The sequence below is a fragment of the Macaca nemestrina genome, chromosome 1 (assembly GCF_043159975.1).
Source record: "Macaca nemestrina isolate mMacNem1 chromosome 1, mMacNem.hap1, whole genome shotgun sequence".
NCBI lineage: Eukaryota > Metazoa > Chordata > Mammalia > Primates > Cercopithecidae > Macaca > Macaca nemestrina.
This window is the reverse complement of record NC_092125.1, coordinates 190451553-190468888: the sequence shown is the minus strand read 5'-3', so window position 1 is coordinate 190468888 and position 17336 is coordinate 190451553. Positions and strand designations below refer to the sequence as shown.

Here is a 17336-nt window from a genome sequence, read left to right as displayed (position 1 = left end):
GAACCTGGGAAGCGGAGGTTGCAGTGAGCTGAGATTGTGCCATTGCACTCCAGCCTGGGCGACAGAGTGAGACTCCGTCTCAAAATAAATAACAAGAAACAAAAAAACAAAAGAAAACTGACATACTTGACTTCTCAGAGGTGAAACCATCTTCTCTTCTCTTGAAAATAAAGCACAGATGTGAACAATTGCAAAACTTCTCTTAAAAAATGTTTCAGGCCAGGTGCCGTGGCTCACACCTGTAATCCCAGCACTTTGGGAGGCCAAGGCGAGCAGAACGCTTGTGCCCAGAAGTTCAAGACTAGCCTGGGCAACATGGTGAAACTACATCTCTACAAAAAATACAAAAATTAGCCAGGCATGATGGCATATGCCTGCAGTTCCAGCTACTTGGGAGGCTGAGGTGTGAGGATTTTAGAGTAAAATTGATCACCTGAGCCTCAGAGGTTCAAGGCTGCTGTGAGCCATGATCACACCACTGCATTCCAGTCCCGGTGACAGAGCAAGACCCTGTCTCAAAAAAAAAAAAAAAAAAAAGTTTTAAATATGTCCAAGTATCCTAACAAAATATTCAGTTGAGACCTCCTCGGGATGCCATGTGATATAGCCAGATTCTTCATATTACTATCATGGAGATTTCCAGACATATACAAAAATTGAGAGAGAAGTCTAATGAATTCCTGTGACCCCAGTCCCCAACTTCAACAAATATCAACTCCTGTCACTTGTGTTTCATCAATATACCCCCACCCAGAAGCCAGAGTGGTGAACCTAGAAGAAATCTAATGTATGCCACAAAACCCTCAAAAGGCTCAGCAATGATCAGGAGCAGATATCTCTGGAGGTGGAAGTGAAGGTAGGGCTGAAAACAGAAAAAAATCTGTTTAAGAAGCTGTTAGATCCACCTACTATCCAACACAGTGGCTAAAAACAGACCCACATCAAGTCCATCATCTTGAAATTTCAGAACACCAGAGTATAAGGAAAAAAATCCTCCAGACTTCCAAAGGAGTTAAGGAAAATTTTTATACAAAGGATCAAAAATCACAATTATAGGATACAAAATCAAGGCACACAAAAAAGTTGCAATTTTTATATACTAACAGTGTACTATCCAAAAAGGAAATTAAGAAAACAATTGCATTACAATTGCATCAAAAAGAATAAAATACTTGGGAATCAATTTAACTGAAGAGGCAAAAGACTGAAAATTACAAAACATTGCTGAAAGAAATTAAATACCAGTAAGTGGTGGATTGGAAGACTTGTTGTTAAGATGTCAGTACTACCCAAAGTGATCTGAAGATTCATTGCAGTCCCCATAAAAACCTCAATGACATTTTTGCAGAAACAGAAAAATCCATTCTAAAATTCATATGGAATCTCAACGTACCCTGAATAGCCAAAACAATCTTGAAAAAGAAGAACAAGGTTGGAGGTCTCATACTTTCTGATTTCACAACCTACAACAAAGCTATAGCAATCAAAACAGTGTGATACTGGCATAAAAACAGACATACAGACCAATGGAATAGAATGTAGAGGCCAGATATAAACCCTCAAATATATGGTCAAGTGATTGTCAACAAGGGTACCAAGATAATTTAGTGGGGAAAGGACAGTCTTCTCAAGAAGTAGTGTTGGAAAAACTGGATATACACATACAAAAGAATTAAGGTAGATCCTTACCTTACACCATATACAACAGTTAAGTCAAAATGAATCAAAGATCTAAACAGAAGAGCTAAAACTATAAAACTCTTAGAAGAAAGCATAGAGGAAAAGCTTTGTAACATTGGATTTGGCAATATTTATTTGGTGAATGACACAAAAAGCACGGGCAACAAAATAAAAAATAGATAAGTTGTTTGTGAGATTTACAGCAATGTAAGCAATGCAGGCATGTGTGTGAGATTTGACTCCATACTAAGTCTGGCATCATGCTTAATTGTATTAAAAACCTGAACATGTTTTGTTTTTGAGTACACACATGAAGGCCCATCAGTGATAAACAGCTTGAGATTAAAAATTACTAGAAAGTCTCACCTTTTTTTTTATTACTACTTAATCCAAGTGAATGTCACTTTAAATTAGTTTGAGATAAATTCTAATCAATATAATTTCCTTAAGGACAAGGCCAATATTTCCTGAACATTAAAACTTTGTACCCATATCACAGTTCTTCTTCATTAAAGGAAAAGATCTAAAACCAACACAAACTATTGATTCAAGTGACTCACACTAGAAACAAACACCACTCAAAAACAGTTCCACTTTCATCCACCTCTCCAAACAACAATATATAATGTACTATTTCTGTTCAGAACTTATAAAAGCCTTCCACTAGAAACTAAAGAACATGGATGATTTTATACATATGCATACACAAGCAAAACACAAAGGAGAACAAACAGCAAACAAATAAAAATTAGAAGCAAAACAAACAGGAAACCAATGCCACCATTTTCCCCACTCAGTCTACCCTGGAGACTACCATTTACCCAGAGCCCAAAAAACCACATGATGAATATTTTATTCCTCATACACAATTCAATATCCTTAAGTCCACCAATATCACCATACATCCTGTGCAATCAAGAAATTCACTCTAGGCACATGACCTACTAGTAAGTACTCCAGTGCCAGCATTATTCATGCAAAACAGCAAACAGTGTGAAGCGATACAAGCATGTATGTGAGATTTGGCTTCACACTAAAGCTGGCTTCATGCTTCACTGTATTAAAAAAGAATTGCCAGCCAGGCACAGTGGCTCATGCCTGTAATCCCAGCACTTTGGGAGGCCGAGGCAGGTGGATCACGAGGTCAGGAGATCAAGACCATCCTGGCTAACACGGTGAAACCCTGTCTCTATTTAAAAAAAAAAAAAAAAAATTAGCTGGGTGTGGCAGCAGGCACCTGTAGTCCCAGCTACTTGGGAAGCTGAGGCAGGAGAATGGTGTGAGCCCGGGAGGCGGAGCTTGCAGTGAGCAGAGATCACAACACTGCACTCCAGCCTGGGTGCCAGAGCTAGACTCCATCTCAAAAAAAAAAAAAGAATTGCCAAACTGCCAATGCATGTCTTTAAAATATTTCTTATTTTACCTTCATCAAGACTAAGAATTTTAATTATAAAAATGTTAATTATCCAAATTTCTCCAATTCTCTATAAGGTTTTAAATAATATTTTATTATCTAAACTTTTTAATTTCTCTGTATGTGCAAAGAAACAAAAAAAACTACATGTGACTTACACAGACCATGCGCGACATGCCTGAGCTTTCCATCCAGTCCCAGATTTTCTTCTTCTTCATTTTTCTTTAAAGAACCAGTCATTTGGCTGGGCACAGTAGCTCATGCCTGTAATTCCAGCACTTTGGGAGGCCAAGGTGGGCGGATATGAGGTCAGGAGATCGAGAACATCCTCGCTAATATGGTGAAACCCTGTCTCTACTAAAAGTACAAAAAATTAGCCAGGTGTGGTGGCAGGCACCTGTAGTCCCAGCTACTCGGGAGGCTGAGGCAGGAGAATGGCATGAACCCGGGAGGCAGAGCTTGCAGTGAGCCGAGATTGCCCCGCTGCACTCCAGCCTGGGTGACAGAGCGAGACTCCGTCTCAAAAAAAAAAAAAAAAAAACAGTCGTTTTGCTCCAGGACAAAAAATTCATCATACAAAATTCTTTCTCATACAAATATATTATCTTCTCTTTATAACCTTCCTTACCAAAAAATATATCTTCATATCCATAACTTTCTTCACATCTCTCTCCCCTACCTTGTTTCACAAAAAAGTTTTCTTTTTTTTTTTTTTTGAGATGGAATCTCACTCTATCGCCCAGACTGGAGTGCAGTGGCGGGATCTTGGCTCACTGCAAGCTCCACCTCCTGGCTTCACACCATTCTCCTGGCTCAGCCTCCCAGATAGCTGGGACTACAGGCGCCTGCCACCATGCCTGGCTTATTTTGTTTTTTTCTTGTATTTTTAGTAGAGATGAGGTTTCAACATGTTAGCCAGGATGGCCTCCATCTCCTGACCTCGTGATCCGCCTGCCTCAGCCTCCCAAAGTGCTGGGATTACAGTCTGAGCCACCACACCCAGCCCATAACTCTTTCTTAGTTGGAAATGACCCAGATAGCCAATGAGCATCAAAAATAATTTTAAGATTTTAAATTACACAAAAAGTTTACCTAAAACATTTATCCCATTGACATGTATTCGGTTTCTTCGTTTTTTTTTTGTTTGTTTTTTTTGTTTTTTGAGACAGTCTCGCTCTGTCACCCAGACTGGAGTGCAGTGGCTGGATCTCAGCTCACTGCAAGCTCTGCCTCCCGGGTTCATGCCATTCTCCTGCCTCAGCCTCCCGAGTAGCTAGGACTACAGACGCCCACCACCTCGCCCAGCTAGTTTTTTGTATTTTTTAGTAGAGACGGGGTTTCACCGTGTTAGCCAGGATGGTCTCGATCTCCTGACCTCGTGATCCGCCCGTCTTGGCCTCCCAAAGTGCTAGGATTACAGGCTTGAGCCACTGCGCCTGGCCCGGTTTCTTCATTTTTAACAGTTTATGTAGATTACTTCTGAAAACAGGTATTAGACACAATCATACAAAGTTAGTTATTTCTTTGTTAACCATGTCCTTTTTTTTTTTTTTTGAGACAGAGTCTTGCTTTGTTTCCCAGGCTGGAGTGCAGTGACGCAATCTTGGCTCACTATAACCTCTGCCTCCCAGGTACAAGCAATTCTCCTGCCTCAGCCTCCTGAGTAGCTGGGACTACAGGCGCAAGCCACCACACCCAGCTAATTTTTTTTTTTTTTTTTTTTTTTTGTATTTTAGTAGAAACAGAGTTTCACCGTGTTGCCCAGGCTGGTCTCAAACTCCTGAGCTCAGCCAATCCACCTGCCTCGGCCTCCCAAAGTGCTGGGATTACAGGCATGAGCTACTGCACCCAGTCCAACCATTTTCTTAATAGCCAGTGAACATTAGGTGCTCACCAAAATAGCCTCAAAGTTAAATACATAGGTATTTTTGCCAATAACTCAGAATATTCACGTAACAACATTAAATTAGTCTTATCTGTCAAAGAAGGCATATAAACCAAGATCACTTTGTTTTGGTGAGATTAATAGCTTTATAACCTTCTATGCCGAACACTGAAACCTCAGAATATCTAGCAGAGACGTATAAAAAACCCAAACAAAAATGTATGCTGACAATTCTGAAGACATTTCTATTTTCATTTTACAAATAATTTTAAAGCCAGTTTGTTTAGTAAAGATTTACGTAAGTCACGTGAACTTGAAAATTGCTTGGACATTTTTACTTAATGTATGAGTGCTCTTTTACCTATAAGCCAACTTGGTAGACACAACATGTAACAATAAGTATACATACAAATAAACACATACAAATGGACATGTAGACACACACACAAACGAAAATCCAGTAACTTTTACCTTGGAACTCTAGCCATGAAATGCCAATACAAGCTCACTGGTTTTACATAGTTATACGTTGTTTGCCCCAATAGTTAATCCAATGAAGAATGTGAACTGAAATTTTGGGTAAAGCAGTTTCCATGGCAGTTTGATTTTTAAAGGTCAAACTTCCCTAGACTCCAAAGAACACTGGGGCTAACTAAACAGCACCGAAGGAAAACATTACACATTAACCAGGCCCGACTCTGCTTACAACAGCAGCACAAAAGCCTGGATACATGCAACTCCATCCCACTTTTCCATTCAATAGCAAACTCCAGATTCCAAACAAGACTGGGGCCAAACAGTATTGCAAAAGAATATCAAGTTGGCTACATTCTGATTTCCCATGACGATATCAAACACACACAATCACCAAAACATTATCCAACTGCTGCAGCAACAAACAAGCCCCTAGCGTCCAAACTGAAACAGTCAGGGTGCTTCCTTTCTCTACTGGTTGGGCTTGATCGACCTGCAAATGGAAATCCCATAAGGAATTTCCCAAACTGAGAGGAGTTGATCCCACTGTCTGGTACCCAAGAGAGACACTCACTTGCTGGGACGCAACACACAATTACAAACAAGTCCCCAAGAGTGTCCGTATTGAAACAGTCAGGGTGCTTCCCTCTCAGTCCGTTGGGCTTGTTCCACCTACAAATGGAAATTCCTTTAAAAATTTCCCAAATTGACAGAAGCAGATCCTGCTATCTGGACCCACAAAGGACACTCACCTGTCTGGGTACAGATGTCAAATTTCAAAGGCAGTTCTTCCAAGGCAATCAGGGGCTGGCTATGGCAGGGCCAGAGAGAGATGGAAACTCACCTCCAGCCAAAATTAGATGGGCAGCTGCTTAGGAGGGCTTCTGAGACTCCCAGCCCACAGCAGCCAAGCTGCCACAAGCAAGACGTTCCTGATCAAGGAAACAAAATATATTACTGAAACACCAGGGGTTTGGTCAAGGTCCTGCTGCTCACAGCATAGAAAGCCAATCACTGGGAGGACAAGTATTGCCAAGGAAGAAGGCTTTAATCAGGTGCTGCAGCCAAGGAGATGGGAGCTGAGTCTCAGATCCATATCTCTTACTGACTAAAACTGGAGGTTTATATAGCAGGGAAGAAATGTAACATGGGTAAGAAAACAAGAACTAGGGAGGAGCCAAGGGCCACCCAGTGCAGCGATCTGGTGAGTTTCAGTTCTTTGACATTCCCTTTTTAAGGAGCCTGAAGGTCCTTTCCTGAAGAGGGAACTCAGATAAAACAAATACAGGTTTCAGGTTTTAATAGCAGAAGGGTCAATTTCTATGTTTATTCAAAAACAACTGTCTATGGGACTATTGAGACAGTTTCATTAGCAATATGGACATATAAAATTTTGCAAATGAAGCCGGCTGTAATCCCAGCACTTTGGGAGGCCGAAGTGGGTGGATCACAAGGTCAGGAGATCGAGACCATCCTGGCTAACATGATGAAACCCTGTCTCTACCAAAAATACAAAAAATTAGCCAGGCATGGTGGCAAGCGCCTGTAGTCCCAGCTACTCGGAAGGCTGAGGCAGGAGAATGGTGTGAACCTGGGAGGTGGAGGTTGCAGTGAGCCGAGATGGTGCCACTGCACTCCAGCCTGGGCAACAGAGCAAGACTCCATCTCAAAAATAAATTTAAAAAAATAAATAAATAAATAAAATTTTAAAAAATAAAAATAAAATTTTGCAAATGAAAACACAAAGCAATTATTAACTTTAGGGAACAGAAATTATTGTATGGAAAAGAGAAATGAATCATTGTACACTACATGGCTCAACTGTGACCAGCAGTTATATTAATCATAATTAAATTCTAACTATTGATCTACTCAAAATTGGGAGGATGAAAGGATGGGAAGTATGCAGGGGCAGGGGAGGGTGCTGAAGGAAAGCTAAATCCTCGTCTTTCAAGAGAGAAGTCAATAGATAATGCCTAAAAATGATAAATCAAAGAAGCAATGTAAGCACATTAATCAAAGAGTGTGGAAGTAGATATCAAAAGAATTAGCTAAAATAATTGAAATTGTTGCCTCTGAGGATTGAGAAATTGAGTGGAATGTAGAACAAGAGATACTGTTATTTGTAATAAGCCTTATAGGGTTATTTGACTACAAGCATATATAACTTTCATAAATAAATTAATAAAATATTAGGAAAACCATGCTTTCCTTCCAGTTTACTGTTGCAGGCACATTTTTATTTTTCTCCCCTTATGCATATGGGAAAACTGACAAGGATCTCTGTTTTAAAAAGAAGGAAAAAAAAAGAAAGAGTCAAAGCAAAATAGAATGAATTAGGAAACTAAAGATTGACTAGAGGAGAAAACTTACCTTGCATAAGAAGATGGGTGAGAAAGTGTTTGTGTCAATCTTGGCTCTGGATGAAGGAAAGAAAAAACTTGAGACAAGGTCTCTGCATGACAACTTCTAACCAAAGTCCCTACTCAGACAAGTTTTAGTCTAGAATTTGCATTCAATTTGTGTCTCAAGGCCATCTTAGCTGAAAATTTACCTTAAAAGGACCCCACAGTAGTAGTGTCCTTAGGCCCCAAGCAGAAGCAAATGCAAATTTTCTCTGGAGGAGTACATTTTAAATACAGGCTTCAAAGAATTCCCATAAATAATATTCTGAGGAACATGAGCTCACAATCAAAAGTCACTAAATACTTGAAAAAATAAACCACCAGGAGTGAAAATCAACAAAAAAATCAAACTACAGAATAAAACCAACAAAGACCCACAGCTCGTATGATTATTAAAATAAGAAAATTTCATGTCTGAAAAAATAAAAAAGGAATTTGAAAATAAGACAAAAAAGCAAAAGTCTTCCAAAATTGCATAGGCAGATTTGAAAAGGAACCAAATAATACTTCTAGAAATGAAAACTATTATAATTAGAAGCTCAATGGACAGATTGAACAGTAGATTAGACACATCTGAAGGGGGAATTTGTGAGCTAAAAGAATAAATTGCCCAGATTGCAGCCCAGAGAGATAAAGATATAGTAAAAGACAAAGAGGAGAGAGTGGGATAAAGCAATGTATGTCTAATTGAAGTTTGAGAAAGGAAGAATGAGGAGAGGGAACATTACAATAAGGCACAGCCGAGAGTTTTTCCAGAATTGATGAAAGATGCCTATCATCAAATCCAGGAAGCCCAGTGGATCCCAAGCAGGGCGCATAGGACAGGAGGACAAGGCAACTAGAACACTGAGGGCGCTGTTGGGAAGATGGAGGAAGAAACTCACTGGGGTCTAGCTGGCCAGAAAAGGGAGTAAATCTAAAAAGAGCCCATTTGGTAGGCAAGAAATTGAGTTGTCCAGGAAGAGGGGGGTCTCAGTTTAGTCCAGGATCATGTGTGACATGCATAGAGCAGTTACAGCAGTTGTGGTCAGAAAACAGAGAACAGTGCTAGAGTGAAAGACCTAAAGCATGGCATCCAGGTGACAAGGGAGGGGAAGCCACAGGAGTGGGTGCTGGCATGGCGTGGAGGCCAAGGTCACTAATGCTGCAAGTTCAGCCTTGTGGGGCAGCGGTGAGCCGTGGACCCTGGTGGACACTGCCATTGCCCAGGATGATGCCAGCACCTCAGACAGGGAGGATGACTCGGGGAGAAAGTCTTCAAGGAACAGGATACGAGTGGACACACCTGGAGAGGCAGGAAGGGGTCTGTCTTCAGGAGCAGGGGTTTTGCACAAGGAGAAAGACTGGCAGTTCAGAAGCCAACATAGGTCAGCAGAAGAGTGTCATCTTGCCTAGGATGTGGAGAATGGGAGAAGGGGTGGCCTCCGTGGGTGGGGGCCTCTGTGCAGGCGGATCTGGGGGCTTAGGAGAGGGGTTTGGCTGGGGTGGTTCTCAGTATTCACCTCATCACTCTAAAGTATGCTGCTTCACTTCTCCATCTCTCTGCGAGACGGCAAAATGGCTTGTCTCTGTACCTCTGGCATCTGGGATTGAGTGTCGGCTCCACAGTAGGTGCCCAATAAATGTTTGAGGAAGCAGGGAGGGAGGAGGGGAGGATCGGCTCTGCAGCAGTGCAATGGACAGGTCCACATGAGTCCTGCTGTCCCTCACAGAACCCAGCAGGGACATGCTCAGCACGGCTCCCACCGCAAGGTTGAACGAGCAAGAAGAAACTGGGAGGATCATCGAAATGCAGCGCCTAGAAATCCAGCGCCTCAGAGACCAGATCCAAGAGCAAGAGCAGATCACAGGGTTCCACACCCTTGCTGGAGTTCGGCTTCCTTCCCTCTCCAACTCTGAGGTAGACTTAGAGGTGAAGACCAACTGACCCCCTCTGGTGAGCCATCTCCAGCCACAACCAGAAGAAACACAGCGTGTCTGTCCCCAGGCCAGATTTGCGGTTGGAGTCTGTATGGTCCCTGCAGCACTGACCCCAGCAACCTCTTTCTCTTGCCCTGGGGAATCTGGGACACAGAATAAAGATGTTTGCCCACACCTTGTCTAACTTCTGCTTAGCTGGGAGGCCAAGGCCAGGAGAGGGAAAGAAGGGAGGCTGAGGACTGGGCGCTCCAGCTCATCTGAAGCCACCTATGCTTGTCCCTGTCTGGGCACAGGACTGCCTGGCACTGAGAGATCACACTGGACTTGGGGCTGGTTTTCCTGCCACCCTTTCTTCCGGGCCTTGCGGATGGGGCTGCCTGCTGCTCCTCGCCTGGCCTCTCCTCTGCCAGCTCAGTAAGAACCAAAGCCTGCTCATTCCTGTCTCCTTCATGAAATGCAGCGAGGCTTTCTAAGGACTGTTTTTTTTGAGACAGAGTCTCACTCTGTCACCCAGGCTGGAGTGCGGTGGCGCAATCTCGGATCACTGCAAGCTCCGCCTTCCAGGTTCATGCCATTCTCCTGCCTTAGCCTCCTGAGTAGCTGGGACTACAGTTGCCCACCACCACACTCGGCTAATTTTTTGTATTTTTATTGGAGACAGTGTTTCACCGTGTTAGCCAGGATGATCTCCATCTCCTGACCTCGTGATCCACTGGGGATTACAGGTGTGAGCCACCGTGCCTGGCCGGATTTTTTTTTTTTTTTTTTTTTTTTTTGAGATGGAATCTCACTGTGTCGCCCAGGCTGGAGTGCAGTGGCACGATCTTGGCTCACTGCAACCTCTGCCTCCCGAGTTCAAGTGATTCCCCTGCCTCAGCCTCCTGAGTAGCTGGGACTACAGGCGTGTGCCACCACACTCAGCTAATTTTTGTATTTTTAGTAGAGACAGGGTTTCACCATGTTGGTTAGATTAGTCTCGAACTCCTGACCTCAAGTGATCCACCTGCCTTGGCCTCCCAAAGTGCTGGCATTACAGGCGTAAGCCACTGTGCCTGGCCTCTGAGGGTTTTTTTTTTTTTTTAATCTGTGTAAAGAAGAAGGAAAAGATGACGGTAAAATAGCAGACATGGAAGTGTTGCAAGAATTCCCCAAAGTCTTACATTATCTGCTGACCCTGTTCTTGGAACTCTTTTTTTTTTTTTTTTTTTTGAGACGGAGTCTCGCTCTGTCGCCCAGGCTGGAGTGCAGTGGCGCGATCTCGGCTCACTGCAAGCTCCGCCTCCCGGGTTCACGCCATTCTCCTGCCTCAGCCTCCCGAGTAGCTGGGACTACAGGCGCCCACAATCGCGCCCGGCTAATTTTTTTTTGTATTTTTAGTAGAGACGGGGTTTCACCATGGTCTCGATCTCCTGACCTTGTGATCCGCCCGCCTCGGCCTCCCAAAGTGCTGGGATTACAGGCGTGAGCCACCGCGCCCGGCCTCTTGGAACTCTTAAGTAGAGCCCTGCCCTCATTTCCTGTGCCTCCATGTCATTCTAGACTTGCTGTCTTTGTTCTGCAGGGTCCTGTGCTGCTCCTCCATTTCTGGGGTGGGAGGGATGCACTTCCCCTTTGGTTATTCCTCTCAGGCCCCATCCTGGGAGACCCAGCCACACACAGGTACCAGGAGAGATAGTTCTTTATGCATTAAAGAGCAAAAGAATATAATCCAATGTCCCTCTCTTCTCCCACCTGCAGAGACCAGACGCCCCTCTAATACCCAAATAAGAAATGTTTAAGCCCACAGTCCCTGCTGGTCCCTGCTGGTCACCTCTGGCTGTCTTAAACCTGGCATTGTCCCATCTTTCCGTAATCACTTTACTGAAACTCTCAGCACTGCTCATGGATTGACTTTCACAGAGAGCTGAGGCTTGGCAGTCACATTTGGCAAGGTCTCCCAAAGGCTGGGGTAGCAGAAGGAGCATGCAGGCAAAGGCCATGAGCAAAGGGCTCCACAGGGTCTGCAGGAGACTCTCTCTGCTGAGGAACAACCCCCACCCAGCCTGCACCCTGTCACAGCAGCCAGCTCATTCCCCCATGCTGTCATGTTCTTCACATGTCCTCGCCCTACGGGGAAGCCAGATCCAGAGAGCAGGGAAGGATCCAGGCACCCCCAGAGAAGTTCAGCTGCAAAGATGACAGCCCATTGCATTATTATGATGGATAGGTGGGATCTTCCAGGACCCAAACTCCTCCACTTCAAACTGGCATGTTGGCTTCACCTTGGCAGAAGAAACGGACTTGAAATGAGACTGGGGATGAGGGGCCGGCAGGGCCAGATTGTGCAGGACCTTAAAGGCACACAGAAGCTATGGGCCACCCAGAAGCCAATGCTAAGCCGCTGGGAGTCAGTGCCGCTGCTCACCAAGCTCTTGCCACATTGGCGTCCTTTCAGTTCCTACAAGAGGCCAAGGTTTTTCCTGCCTTCAGCTCTTTCCACACAGTTTCTTCTGCCTGAAACGCTCTTGCCCCACACCTCACTTTGTGAACTTCTATTTATCCTTTAGATCTCAGCTTAAATGTCACTTCCTCAGAAAGGCAGTCCTTGACTCTCTCCCACCTAAACTGCACGCACCGCATCGTTTTTCTTCATAATCCTCATGTAACGTGTGTTTAGTTGCTTAATATCTGTCTGTCCCGCTAGGAGAGTTCTACAGGGTAAGGGATGCAGTAGTGGATGCAGGGGATGTCGTGGTTGCCCAGGTGAAACAGGACAGTAGCTTGGACCAGGATGATGGCAGTGGGGAGGAAGAGATGTGAACTCTTTGGACTTAAGGACTGGTGAGAGTTAGCCAAACCAAGGGGCAAGGAGCACGGGCCTGGGAAAAAGAAAAATGCACTAGAAACTGGAGCTTTTCTGAAGACCAGAAGGAAATTCTTAATGGCTGACATATCAATATTCAAGCGATAGATTTTTCAGCTGCAAAATGTCTTCGAATCGAGATGTCACATTTCGAGTACAAGATGGACCTCGGTCCGCAGACAAGGAAATCAAAACCAAAGAGGAGTAAAGTGACTGGCACTTAGTCACACAGGCAGGGGTGGGGTTGCATCCCAGTCAGCCCAGTGACTCCAGAGGTACTCTTCTTATGCACTGCACTGGAGAGATGCCCAAACAAAACACTGTAGACCAAGTGAAGGTTATAGGAACTTGAGAGTCTAAATCAGAAGTTAGAGGAGTGGAAACTCCCAGGCTAAGCTAATCTAAGCCTAACCTAAACCTGGATGCCGTCCAGCTGGTGAGGAGGAAGTATGGGCCGAGGGAGGGCCCCACCCTGGCAGAACCTGGCACCTTGGCCAGCAGGTCAACAAGGTGTTTTCTTGGCTGCATAGAGGTGCACACAGCTTCTTGTTAGTAAATGTAGGGCCAGAGGTTCCATCTGGCTTATGTCTCCATGTTCTGCCTTCAGTGCTTGCTCCTAATCCACCCATCTGGAGGCATTGGTTCTCTAGCGTCCAAGACCTCCCTCTACCTTGTCTATCCAGACTCCATGGAGAAACCGAAGGCACTCACCCCATTGGTGCCCCTTTTCCTTCACGAGTTTCTTCATCCAGTTGACTGCTTCGGCCCCCTCAGGGCGGGAGCAGACCTAGCAGTCACCTCCTCCCGTAAGCAGCCTTAGGGCCCCTGCTGGGCACTCAAGTGGCTAGGCCTTGGCACACAGACTCCACTCTTGCTCTCCCGGTTGCAGTCCATCATTGAGCTCTAGATAGTCACTCAATTCTGGTGTGATGGCTGGTGCCTTTGGGGAGTGCTGTGCCACTTTTGTGTAGTAACCTCCAGAATTCCTCACTGGGCCCCTCACCTTCTTCTAGAGTTTTGGCATCAGCTGTGGCCAGGCAGTGTGAGCTACCTAGCTGAGACTCCCCCGGTATCCTGTTATCTCAACACCGAAAAGCCTGACCTACAGGAGATTCTAGCATCACTGTCCTGCTTCTTATACAAAATATGGCCAGCCATTGCTGTTCCCAGGAAGTACCTGAAGGCCTGGGAACATCTGTGTGCCCAGGTAGGATCCCCCCTTATAATCACTCCTCTGGATTCGGAGTGAGAAGTGAAAGGGAAGGCATCTTAGGGCCAGGAACGGGAGTTCACTCTTTCTGAACTCCATTGGGGTGAGCTCTCCTAGACCACTGGAGGTTCAAGGGCCTACTTAGGCTTCAAGCATGTCTAAGATGTGCCCAGACTGCCCTAAGCTGAGGTAGGCTGGGGAGCAGATTTCCAAAGAAATAAGCCTGCTCTGTGCACCTGGAAGCAGGAGGGACTAGCATTACTAATCACCTACTATGACCAGTAGCATACAAGAATTTATATATATTGCTCATCTACTATGTAGATTTATATTTATTGCTCATCTATGGGATTTGGCAGGGGCTACAAATAGGAATTAGTGCCAAACACCTACTGCATGTATTAACATATTAAATGTATTATAAGTGGAACTATGAGAATGTTAGGGAAACACCCGAGGTTTGGTCCAGGTCCTGCTGCTCACCACACAGAAAGCCAATCACTGAGAGGACAAGTATTGCCAATGAAGAAAGCTTTAATCAGGTGCTGCAGCCAAGGAGATGAGAGCTCAGCCTCAAATCCATCTCCCTGACTAAAACTAGGGGTTTATATACCAGGGAAGAAATGTAACAATGTGTAAGAAAACAAGGACTATGGAGGGGCAAGGAGGCATCTGGTTCAGTGATCTGGTGAGTTTCAGTTCTCTGATACTTTTTTTGAAGGTCCTTTCCTGAGGAAGGAATTCAGATAAAACTAATACAAGTTTCAAGCTTTAACAGCAGAAGGATCAATTTCTATGTTCCTCCAAAAGAACAGTCTGTGGGAGTCTTGGGCCAGTTTCAGTGCTCCCTTTCTATTTATCAGTTACTCAATCATGAGGAATCTGGCTGTCAATGTTTCTGGCTGCTTCATGCTGAGGAGGGGTGTCGTAGGCAGCTCCATACCATGAGTGACCATGTGGCCGCTGAGGAATCAAAGGTTAATCTAATACAGAGCTTTCTTCTGAAACAGTCTTTCTTTCTCCAGTCTGCCACTTCCACCAAAGATGAATCACAGCAGGACCAATCTACCTGCAAAATAGGCTTCAGTCCCATATACTTGACCTGATTGCCTACACAAAGTGCAGCAAGAATCATTGACAACATAAGCTCTCCTAAATTGGCTTTGCTGGAACCTATCACAAGGCCATTTCAAAGCACTGGGAAAGTAACCAGTTCCTCCAAGTGTGCCCCATTACAAAAGAAAACAGGTCCTTATTTAATGTATGAAAGCAAACAAATTGCCATGAATTAAGAATATTCGGCCAGGCATGGTGGCTCATGCCTGTAATCCCAGCACTTTGGGAGGCTGAGGCAGGCGGATCACAAGGTCAGGAGATCGAGACCATCCTGGCTAACATGGTGAAACCCCGTCTCTACTAAAAATACACAAAATTAGCTGGGCATGGTGGCAGGTAGTCCACCTGTAGTCCCAGCTACTCAGGAGGCTGAGGCAGGAGAATGGCAGGAACTCAGGAGGCAGAACTTGCAGTGAGCAGAGATCGCGCCACTGCAGTCCAGCCTGGGTGACAGAGCGAGACTCTATCTCAGGGGAAAAAAAAAAAAAAGAATATTCACAAATAGTTTCCAAATTCTGGAGAAATTAGGCAGAGAGAGAAACATGTTTCAAATTGTGTTTATAGGAGTATACTCTACTCAATACACTTAAAGTATATTTCAAGGATATAAATAGCTCAAAAGAAAAAAATTCTCCAGACTCTGAAAAACAAAAAGAATCAGCAATATTTCAAACAACAAAAGCCATTAAAAAATTCAGTCCCTTATTAGTTCAGTCCATGCAATCAACTCCTGCTCTGCTTTGTATTGGGATATGAGCACATCAGCCTTTCAATAAGTGCCCTGAAAGTTTTCTCTCTAATCCAATGGCACAATCTCCAAAGTTATCAGAAACCTGCATTCAAGAGTGCAGTGGGGTACCATCTTGGCTCACTGTAACCTCCACCTCCTGGGTTCAAGAGATTCTCGTGTCTCAGCCTCCCAAGTAGCTGGGAGGCATATGACACCACGCCCAGCTAATTTTTGTATTTTTAGTAGAGACAGGGTTTCACCATGTTGGCCAGTGTGGTCCTGAACTCCTAGCCTCAAGTGATCCTCCACTTCGGTCTCCCAAAGTGCTGAGATTATAGGCATGAGCCACCATGCCTGGTCCCAATTTTCTATTAAAGAGCAGATCAATACTCCAAGAAAACCCTGTTATTCCAACACATGGGCCCAGAACTGGCCTTGCATCACTGTCCTGAGGATTTGACTGGTATCAATGCTCAAAATTTATCAGGTTGGTGCCTTCTTGAGGCTCAAGAATCAAAGCCCTGTAAATTAACAACACAAGCATTAGTTACTAGGATATTTATACTAAAGAAAGTCCTATCGTTTTCTCTAACACATTACAAATAAAAACACTGTGATTTAGTGTTTAGGAATAACTGCCTGCAGTATTTCAAACCAGTGTATTAAAATAGGTTACTCATTGCATTTGTCTAATTGCTAGTATTCTAGTGACAGAACTGTGACCCAAAGCATCAAAAATGTGATAAGCCCTATGCCAAACTTACCAAACTAAGACAACTTTTTCCTCCATCATCGAAATATGGTAAATGCAAGTATCAGTTTTGTAAATTCAATATGAGAAATAATCTTTCACTTAAATACTGAGAGGTGAAGCTGGCTGGGCTTCTGGATCGGGTGGGGATTTGGAGAACCTTTCTGTCTAGCTAAAGGATTGTAAACACACCAGTGAGTGCTCTGTGTCTAGCTAAAGGTTTGTAAACGCACCAACCAGCCCTCTGTAAAAACACACCAATGAGTGCTCTGTGTCTAGCTAAAGGTTTGTAAACGCACCAATCAGCACTCTGTAAAAATGGCCCAATCAGTGCTCTGTAAAATGGACCAATCATCAGGACATGGGTGGGGCCAAATAAGGGAATAAACGCCGGCCATCCGCACAGCCAGTGGCAATCTGCTTGGGTCCCATTCCAGGCTGTGGGAGCTTTGTTCTTTCACTCTTCGCAATAAATCTTGCTGCTGCTCACTCTTTGGGTCCGCACTGCCTTTAAGAGCTGTAGCACTCACTGCGAAGCTCTGTGGCTTCACTTCTGAAGTCAGCGAGACCATGAACCCACCGGGAGGAACGAACAACTCCATACACGCCACCTTTAAGAGCTGTAACACTCGCTGCAAAGGTCTGCAGCTTCACTCCTGAAGTCAGGCGAGACCACGAACCCACCAGAAGGAAGAAACTCTGGACACATCTGAACATCGGAAGGAACAAACTCTGGACACACCATCTTTAAGAACTGTAACACTCACTGCGAGGGTCCGCGGCTTCATTGTTGAAGTCAGCGAGACCAAGAACCCACCGGAAGGAACCAATTCCGGACACAATACTATACAACAAAACAAGGACAAAGTAAGAACAAGTACAAAACAATTTCTTTTCAGCTATTTTAAA

The 17336-nt window shown here is 44.4% G+C and overlaps 1 protein-coding gene and 1 long non-coding RNA gene across 4 annotated transcripts in view; one reads left to right on the top strand and one right to left on the bottom strand.

The window, feature by feature from the left end:
- The window catches only part of LOC105494874 (cilia and flagella associated protein 57), a 76204-nt gene extending 66233 nt beyond the window's left edge, over positions 1 to 9971 (top strand). For all 3 annotated transcript variants that reach the window (XM_011763800.2, XM_011763795.2, XM_071094637.1), the window contains one exon: positions 9571 to 9971. In XM_011763800.2, coding sequence (XP_011762102.1) covers positions 9571 to 9785 — 215 coding nt within the window. In that variant the 3' untranslated portion in view covers positions 9786 to 9971. The remainder of the gene's footprint in view (positions 1 to 9570) is intronic.
- The window catches only part of LOC105494873 (uncharacterized), an 86205-nt gene that overhangs the window by 61104 nt on the left and 7765 nt on the right, over positions 1 to 17336 (bottom strand). The window contains exons 2-3 of the long non-coding RNA XR_011622071.1: positions 7827 to 7872; positions 6206 to 6385 (exon numbers count right to left, since the gene is read on the bottom strand). This is a non-coding gene — a long non-coding RNA (uncharacterized lncRNA). The remainder of the gene's footprint in view (positions 1 to 6205; positions 6386 to 7826; positions 7873 to 17336) is intronic.